This window comes from Chrysemys picta, chromosome 12 (assembly GCF_011386835.1).
Source record: "Chrysemys picta bellii isolate R12L10 chromosome 12, ASM1138683v2, whole genome shotgun sequence".
In the NCBI taxonomy this organism is placed as follows: domain Eukaryota; kingdom Metazoa; phylum Chordata; order Testudines; family Emydidae; genus Chrysemys; species Chrysemys picta.
The window spans coordinates 48,015,917-48,025,893 of NC_088802.1; the positions used below are offsets into that span (position 1 = coordinate 48,015,917).

Consider the following 9,977-nt stretch of genomic DNA (forward strand, 5'->3'; position numbering starts at 1 on the left):
TGAGGATTTGGGGGACAGAGCAGGGGGTGCACAAAGAGGCACAAGACATGTCCCTGCGAGGGGTCTTTAGACAACACCACACAACGAGTGTTTAGAAGCAGTATGGGGAGGTATGTGTGTTTAGAGCCACATGGCTGGGCAGGGCTATAAAAGGAAAGGGGAAACTGATGCAAAGGAAGCTCCCACAGGGTTAGTTTGTGTCCTCTCTCTTCCCAGTGGGCTGAGGCTGGAAAAGCCTCAGGGGGTTATTGCCCAGTAGTCTGAGTTGAGCCCTAAGCAAGGTATGTGAAGTGACCAATAGTCGGAACTTTTATTTCTCCTTCTCCAGCCAGTGAGTCTGCACACGGGCTTACAGAGCCCTTTCCTTGCTTCTGAGAGAGATCACTAGAAGCCACCAGGAGGTTTCTCACAGCACTGGAGCCTCCCATTTGATTCCCCAACCATCCCATAACACTGCCTGAGTTTTTCAATGTTAGGGAATGAAATCGGTATGATCAGCATTCAGGATCTGAGGATATGACGTTAGGAGGAAGGCACTGCACAAGCAGGTTCACAATCAGCTTCTCCCTGAAAAGCAGCGCAAATGCCCGTAGCGGAACAAACAGATGAGTGCCACTGGTGAAGCACTTCCAAGTGGAAACAGCTCCTAGTTGATTCAGCTTATGCCTAAAAGCCTGGTTCCCAAGAATGCTCCACAATAGCAGGTGTTCACATATTCCTTATATATGTTCATGTGCCCAAGGGAAGGCGGTATATACTGTCCGTTCGGCAATAGTATTGTCTTACCTACTTTAAGTATTCTTAGTGTCAGAACTTCCCAAGCATCTAATGGATCTGTCCTTTCCTTCCCGCTTTGAATTACCAAATTCTGCCCTCAGTTCCACTTGTGAAATCCTACCGAAAAATCCATGTGGCTGCATGTATGAAACAGAGGCCCCAAATGTATTATTTTTGTATAGAAAGTTCACTGAATGGCGGCATTGTCCCTAGCCAAAGACATATACCCGGTCTATACATTTCTTCTGTCATGCTTTGCCCCAGTGAATAACATGCACAGTTCATACGGTAAATATTGAGCCACACCTGACTGATTTTATCAACACACATCGTCTGATTTCAGTGTAACAAAATCAAATGTCAGTGGATTTGATTTGAGCTTTTATTATGACATAGTAGGTGAAATAACTTGCGAGGCCACTAACATAAAATGTTAATGCTGCATAAATGTTGTGCTTCACTACAATATTATTAAAACTGCAGAAATTTTATAATCCAAAACCCCAAAGGGTGGCAGCCTCATCGTGTTTTTATTTTCCATCCGTATTCATTCCTTTCTCTTAAAGCCTCCTCCTGCTTCAATATATACTAAGATAGTGCCCAAAATAAACACGTTCTAAGACAAGTTGGTGATTTATTCCACCCCATTCCTAAAATCTTAGGAGAAGCCCTAGATTCATGCATATAAACCATTAGTTTACCTATGGGTTGAAAATTTATGGCGATCTACATGAGTCAATGGAATTGTTTTAAATATGTATGATTACAAAAGAAAGCCTTGCTACATACTAAGATTGCTCAATATTCCAAAGACATTCAGCTCGATAGTTAGTACATAGCAGATGCTGCATGAACCTCGTCCTGTTTAACATGATCATAGACCGTTTCCTCTTAAATGCACCTGGGGAGATCTGGAAAAGGAGTGGGGAAATATTGTTAAAACACAGAAAGACATGTTGACAATATTAAGAACTTACATAGTGCTTCACATCTTCTAAGTGATGTACAAACAGTAATCTTCACAATACCCCCACACTCAGAGCAAGGGTAAAATTGGGCCAGCTGCTACATTTTTGGGATGCTGCCATCTTATGTCCCAGAAGCTAAGCTTTTGGGTTTTGTTTTGTTTTTAAAGGGCCAGATCTTCCGCTTTTGTAAGTCGGTGTTTTTCCACTGAAGGTCCAGATTTTCAAAGGTATTTAGACACCTACAGATGCATATGTCCAGCAGCCTAGCGAGATTTTATGGGTTAGGTGGCTAACTCCCACTGAACTCAGCAAGAGTTAGGCACTTTTGAAAATCCCACTAGGTGCTTTTTTAGGCACCCTAATACCTTTGAAAATCTGATCCTAAGGCTATGTCTACACATGGGTGTAGAAAATCTGATCCTAAGGCTATGTCTACACATGGGTGTGAATAAACCACCCCCTGAGCAACTTAAGTTACACCGACATAAGCGCTCGTGTGCACAGCGCCATGTTGGTGGGAGAGCACAACTGCTATGAAACTATGGTAGCTGAACAAACCCAACTCTTTGCAGGATCAGGCATATGAAGCAGAATCTCAGATACCACCATGTGCTTGTTGTTAAATGCTGCCTTTTTAATGATGAGCCCTGTGAGTTTCATACTGCCACAACCCAGGTGCCCAGTACTGTACAAGGTATAAACAGCTGAGCAGGACAAGGAGTGCAGGGAGGTCAGGAGCTGTATTAATGAGTGCTGCTAGGCAGTCACCAACGTACTCCCAGGAGTAAGGGATTATGTAGTCAAGTACTTTATTAGCATGATAAGAATCAGGCATAAACTCCTGGTCCCTCAGACATGCCCACTGTCCACCTGTCCCTTCTCTTTTTTTGTATCCTGTGCATGTACAAGGAAGAGAGCAGGTGCACAGAGAACATGAGACTGACTATAGCTCAGTATAGAGTTGTATGAATAGTGAATAACCTTATTTACGCCCATGTCTTGTCTCCACTAACACTTGCTGCAGAATGCAACAGCCATACACAATCTGCTGCCTCCTGCACCAAGATCTGGCCTTTGTGTGAACGGAGGTACGTACAATTCTGTGCTATAAGGCAGCAGAGTAGTTGTGGTGTCCAGAAGATTTTAAGTGTATGCTTGATTATTTCAGCTTTAACTTGCACCCTGGATAGTAACCACTGAATAATTTACCGAGGCTTGTGGAGGATTCTCCATCACTGATCATTTTTAAATACAGATCGGATGTTTTTCTAAATGATTTGCTCTAAAAATTATTTTGGGAAAGTTCTCTGGCCTGTGCAATACAGGAGGTCAGACCAGATGATCAGAGTGGTCCTTTCTGGTCTGAGAATCTATGAAAAAAGAACATTCTGTGCCAAATTCTCTGCAGGTGTGAACTGGCATAACTCCATTGACTTCAGTATACACCAGCAGAGAATTCGGCCCTTTATTTTGAAGGAACTGTGATGCTTCACAAAGGAGAACACATACCAGTAACTGGGGAAAAACCAAACCCTTTAGACTGGATGAACTAAATTCCTGTTGCAATGCGGGTAGCAGTGTGGATTTAACCAGTGCTCAAGGAATTGTTCTTCTGATCTCTGCTCCAAGCGCTGGAGGTAAAGCATGTGTTCCTGTTTTGAGGAAAGAAAACAGCATTAAACTTGTGTATTCACTCAATTCTGGTGTAAGCCCATTGAATTCAGTGGAATTTCACCCCTTACAAAGGGGTTGAATTTAACCCAGAGAGTTAAGCTATGTCACCTTGAAAACAGCCTACAAATCAGGTTGATCAAATCTCACCATTGTTACTGAATTCCATCAATAGTCCTGCTAGTGTTTGCTACATTATGGACCAAGTTTTTACAGGCAGACATTTGCATTAGTACTAAGAGATAAATTTGCATGGACACTATCCTTTTTTTAAATACACACACTAAAGCTTCTGCTGGCCCAGGGGGTGGACATGGATTTTGGCAGGAACATCTACAGCACTTTAAAACCATGGAATGATTCTGGATCACTGAGTAGTTCTAAAGGGGATTCTGGTAAGTACCAGTCATTCACTGATCTTCCTTACGAGATCGATAAAATTCTATGTTTTTTCCATGTAAGTAAATAGAATGTATTGGTCTGACACTCCCCGACCCTTTAAAAGGGTTCTAGTTCACAAATGTAATCAGCTTTCCTGCAAACATTAACAATTCTCTCTCTCTCTGTTTTCATTGTACGTTTGAACATTAGCATCATACCAAATATATCATGCTGAACTTTTACATTGCACGTTCTCCACTATCACCTGTTGTAACCCCATCTGGATATGGATCACCTAGCTAACAGAGAAATGCCAGCCCATCTTCAGGGTCACTTCTTCCCCATCCTGGGTGATTTTTGAGGTCTGATATCTCACAAACTATCAGGGCTAGAAAGAATTGCCATATATCCCAGGTTTTCAGTGGTGCACTACTACTTGTGGTGGTCAATGAGATGTAATTCTTTGGGGTGGTCACTGGTCCCTTGGATGTGTTCAGTACCCTGGGCTAGTTTATCCTTGAAGAGAAAGGTAGTTTGCAGTATCCCTTCCCCTCCAAAAACACCCAAGGTCTATTATATGTGGTGCTTTCCCAAAGTTATCTGATTCTGTTTCTTCCCCAGTTTTATGCTTATAAACTCTATTCACTCTGAAATCCCAATTTGTTTTCTGAATGATCTTACTATATATATATATACAGTAGCAATGAATTGCTTACTTCCTTATTTGACAAAAGCACCATCTGTTATGTCATCAATAATTAGCACAGATCTAATAGTGCTACTTAGACTGTGTTCCCTCAGCCGGCCGGCTGGCCTTCTCTAGAGAGATATATGCTCCAAAACATTGTTTGACTCAAAGTACTTGGCATGTCCCTTTAAGCATATTATGATATAGGCCACTTATCAGTTCTGGTGGTGTTAGTCCTCTGTTTGAACTGAACATTATACCTTAAACCTAGGGCACTAGATTCAGGATGCAAGAGAGATGAGGTAAGCATCAGAATATACTGGCTGAGATTTTTAAAGCTGTCTAGTGGGTTTTCATGCTGCAGTAGGTATCCAAATCCCTTATGCAGCATGGAAAACTCAGCCAACATCATTATAAGTGGAGAAAGTAGGACCACAGAAGTAAAAAAATAATTCAGGCCTGGTCCAGCATCCTTGAAGTTAATAGGAGTTTTGTCATTGACCTCAATGGGCGCAGGCCCTAAATAAGTAAAGGCAGAGGTGAAATGAGTCACATGGCAATAATCACAGGCACTACCAAAGTCCATTTCAGAAATAGGGGGCTTTTAAAAGTACCTTTGGAATTTACTTGCAACCAAGGCCACCTGGGGGGAGGGGAAAGTGGGGCAATTTGCCCCAGGCCCCACAGGGGTCCCCACGAGAATATAGTATTCTATAGTATTGCAACTCTTTTTTTATGGAAGGGGCCCCCGAAATTGCTTTGCCCCAGACCCCCGGAATCCTCTGGGCGGCCCTGCTTGCAACTGTCTTGAGAAAAAAATATTAGCCAGCAATATCTGTTGTACTTTCTGCCAAAGTGGAGACTTCCTCAATCTGCTGATTCTCTAAAGAACTAATTGATTTATACCACTCCCATTCCTGTGGTATCTGATCTCCGAGGGCCCAATACATCTCCCGCTGAAGTCAATTAGAAGCCTCCCAGTTGACTGCATTGGGAGCAGGAGACCCCTTCGTTTTTAGTAGTTCCCCAAAATAAAATCTAGCTATGCCCAGTGCATTGTCACCATTCAGAAATGAAAACCCTCGGCAATCATTAGATCTCTCCAAAGGCAGGCAGCTGAGAAATGGGTTCCTTTCACAGGTGAATGTACTACTCTACAGTCACATCTTCAATCGATTTGATGTGAGATAAAAAAGCAGTGCCTCGCCGGTGGAGTAGCTACTAGTTTCTGTTATGACATTTTAAATAAAAGGTGTTTGAAAAAAATGGGTTTTGCACAAAATGAAATATGTGTGATAGTTCCCCACCTAAAACCAATCTACACTGGCTATAGTCATTGCGTTAGAACATGTTTTCTAACCAGGGGTTCTAAAATTTCATTGCACCGCGACCCCCTTCTGACAACAAAAATTAATGCACGACCCCAGGAGGGGGACCAAAGCCTGAGCCTGCCTGAGCCCGCTGCCCCGGGGGGTGGGGGAGGGGAACCAAAGCCCAAGGGCTTCAGCCCCAGCTTGGGGTTCTGTAGCTTAAGCCCTGCCAGTCAGGGCTGAAGGTTTGGCCTTTGGCCCTGGGTTGGGGGGCTTGGTCTTTGGCTTCGGCCCTGGGCAGTGGGACTCGGGCTTTGGCCCCGGGCTCCAGCAAGTCTAATGCCAGCCCTGGTGACCCATTAAAACAGGGTCGCGACCCACTTTGGGGTCCCTATCCACAGTTTGAGAACTAAATCCAATGCTTTTTCCCAGTAGTAGTAGACAACACCTCAGGTCCTCTGCTTCCCCATTCCTCAATTGTCCCAGCAGTTTCATGCAGGGTGGTAAAATATTTGCCTAGCTTTGATACTAACTCATATGTTCTCGGAGTGGTGAGGAGGGAATACAGAGACACCTGTCGTTAACGGCAATTTTTTTTTTTTTTGGTTAGTTGTGGTGGTGGTGAGGGGGAAGGGCTTGTGTAAAAAAGAAAAAAACTGCTGACAGGTTGAATGATAGCTGTCATTTAAACTAGGCACATTAAATGCCTCTCCTTAGGGAATGTAGTTATAATGGAAATGGCCAATAAACCTTCCCTTTAGCACCCTAAGTAAAATGCACTAATGAAATCAGCTATCTCATCGAATCCTGGCTGCTTTGGGAGTCAGATGAAGTACATATCTTTTCCTAAGAGTCTATATTAAAGGTAAAATCTTTCCTATTTAATTTGCACTAGGTTTGATCGTCCATCAACTTTTAAACCGGCTGTATTTTCTCATTAGCACACATGCTCTGCAAAGGGATGGTTGATTAATTGCTCTTCAAAGCTTAGCACAACTAAAAGGACTGTAGAGAGACAAGGTGGGTGAGGTTAATAGCGTTTATTGGACCAATTTGTGTTGGTGAGAGAGATGAGCTATTGAGTTTACACAGAGCTCTTCTTCAGCCCTGACTGAGCATGGGCGAGCTTAATACATGTACCATTAAAATAAATTAACAGAGGTACTTCAGCAAGTGTGTTCATCCCAGTGTAAATTTCACCCTGGTGCAGAGGACCACTTAAACTCTGGGGTCAGACTGTGCAAGAGGCTGCTGGAGATACACAAGGGAACTTCTGCACCTCTTATGTGCAGAGAAGGGAAAATCTCCATTCTCAACATAGGCTGGTATGGAAAACTGATGAGAAAATGTTTTTTTTTTCCTTCTGGAAAATTTAAATTTTTCATCAAAAACCAAAGATGGGGGGAGGTTAATGAAATGTTGCCATTTTCTGTTTAAAAGATGGTTTAATCTAAAACCCAATGTTGCATTAAAAGAAAAAGCTTCAACAGAAAATTTTCAACCAGCCCTAATGGTATGGAAAGTTGCACTGGGGAGAGGGCAAGGCCAGACCAGCAGTAAACAGAGATCTACTGCTGTGTGGCTCCTAGAGCCTTAAACCCCCTCTGCCAGTGAAGACAAGAGGCTGCGGTCATTATTCTAGCTCATTACTGGTACTTGCTGTGAAGGCTGTGTGAATTTCACCTGCCTGGATCACAAGTTTTACGTAACATGCTGTTGTGCAGGAATTTATCCAATCCATTTTTTCTGATCTATCCTATTACCTTTAATAGCCATCATGGTGCTGCTGCATATCATTTTAGGTAGAACCGGGGTTCCTGCTAATGTCCTGCCCCTGAATGAGGCTGCTTTGACCATAGTTTGAAACCGGTATAATCCTGGATGTTGAGGTCTGCTGGGGAGAGCCCATGGCCAGTGGTTTTTGCTGCATTTTGCCATATGGGGTACGGCTCCCATTGTCTCAGTTCGGTGGGGCACTCTGATGTTGGAGGAGTCATTGTGTCAGGGTTGATGTGGTGATGCCAATGTGGTGGACAAAGAGGAGAGTATGTAAGTGGGCAGAGTTGTAAATTCAGCTCTCCCTGGCTGCCAGATGGGTTATTCCTGGCTAGTATGCACTAACCAGGGGATAGAGGGAACTACCAGCCTTCCCCAACCACATGCTCTGTACACACTGGGCTCAAGTCTGCAAGGTGCTGAGCGCCCTCAACTCCCACTGACATGAGGTGTACTCAGCACCTCGTCCGATTGAGCCGATTATGCTCATCGTATGTGCACGGTCTATTGTCGCTTTCTGGCTTCTGTGGCTTTTAGCCTCTTTACAACCATATAATTTTAACACCGTATATTTACTTTGGAGAGAAATGTGCAGCAATTTTTAAATGCTGTAAGTGGCTTTTCAGAAGTCTGGGGCTGTATCACACATCCTGTCAAAAGCAAGTAAAACGGAAGGGTCCTCGCTGTCTTTTTTTTTATTTTTCTTTGTATTTTTAATGTGCTTAATAAATAAATAATAGCAAATATTATGTGAAAAAAACATACAGTTACTTTACTCTAACAATTAAAGAAGTGAATACTCTCGTAATATATAAACCTATCCCTAGCACTTGTAGAAAAAATTAATGGATGCAGCTAAATGGATTTTAAAGTCAGTTCTGAGCTACCTAAATCTCCACACTGACCACTGACACCTGCATCCCTCTGCCAGCTTTCAGTGCAAAATGTAAAGCAAGCAAACTACCTTTTGTACTGCAGAGTTTAATTTTTCAGAACTAACGTGATGAACTAAACATTTGTACAGACGAGATGCTATCTTTTGATCAATAATTGATTCTACACTATAAAATGATGACAGACATAGATTATAGATAACCCCCACACTTTGCAGGTATGTACCGTCCCGAGCTATGTTCATAATTCAGAGAATGCTATCCAACAGTAGTTTAAAGAGTGAAAAGGGGTTTACAAAATATTTCACTCCATTGTTTAAAAGAGTTGAGTTTGCAATCAGATACACTGATTGAGTAGAATCCTATCTATGCAAATACAACATTAAGCACAAAATACAATGAACTGTTTTAGTGTATTCGTTTTTAAAATAAAAATTAAAAATCACCCTCATTGGCTCATCAGGGAAACCAGCTTTTCTTGGTCTATCTTCACGACGGGTTCTCAGAATCTGTTTAGCTTCTTTTTCAGTCAAAATTGGTGAAGTATCTAACGGGGGAGAGAGGAAGAAATAAAGTATGAAATTAACACGAAGTTAATATTTTATCTTTCAAGTCCATGGTGAAATGTTTTCGGGTCTGATTTTTGTCAATACACAAAGTGTTCTTTCATTACAGCCCTTTCCCAGGGGATATTGCATTCCAGAAGAGATGAGTGGAATTTTAAACCATTTTTATAATATACTTGTGTTTTTTATAAGCTAGTGCTACTAACAATATGCAAAACCTATTCAGAACACCATATTATTACAATTCCTTCCCAAAATTAGAAAAATATAACTGCACCATCTACCTATTTAATATTTGTATTAATCCTGCCAGTTTTTTGTTAAATGCATTTCTATGTTGCACTATTTTCAGGGCTATTTTTCAAACCAAAGCTAACTCGTCTGACTTTTGTTGAAATAAGTATTAAGACAAAGAAATTGCATTAAATGGTGCAATAGTCCAGTGAATCAAACATGTAGATTTATAAATGAAAACATCTTTCTTTTTAATCCATAAATGACTCCAGGGTTGTGATACAGAAATAAAAATGCCTAGTATGGTAGTATGATTGTTAAAAATAAAATTACTGGAAGGCTGCAGTATAACATGATATTTAATATCATTATACTGTAACAGGTAAAAAAGGCAAATATTAAGATATTTAAATACAAGATTAAAACACTAATATTATCATATGCACTCCAGCTCTATGAACATTAGCCGATTTGTTTGATATGAACTCCTACCTGTAAAAACAGTCAGGATGACCAAAATGAAGATAAACACAAGTAACTTCTTCATTTTGATTCTGCTTTCTCTCAGCCTGTTCCCAAATGAATAACACTGACTGAGGTATTAGCCTATTTGAAGCAGCTACGTCAGTCACAGATGTTTGTTTATGCTTTGACTAATTTGACTTACAGTATGATTTTGACTTTGAAGACATCTGGGTCTACGTTTTGAATAT

General features: G+C 41.4%; 1 protein-coding gene across 1 annotated transcript; it reads right to left on the reverse strand.

The window, feature by feature from the left end:
- Positions 1–1,145: 1,145 nt before the first annotated feature.
- On the reverse strand, positions 1,146–9,885 carry C12H17orf67 (chromosome 12 C17orf67 homolog). Its single transcript, XM_005282815.5, has 4 exons — positions 9,757–9,885; positions 8,911–9,011; positions 3,255–3,397; positions 1,146–1,688 (listed from the first exon to the last, which is right to left on the reverse strand). Exons 1-3 carry the CDS (start codon positions 9,809–9,811, stop codon positions 3,281–3,283), a joined length of 273 nt encoding a protein of 90 aa, XP_005282872.1. The 5' UTR covers positions 9,812–9,885; the 3' UTR covers positions 1,146–1,688; positions 3,255–3,280.
- Between the last annotated feature and the right edge of the window lie 92 nt (positions 9,886–9,977).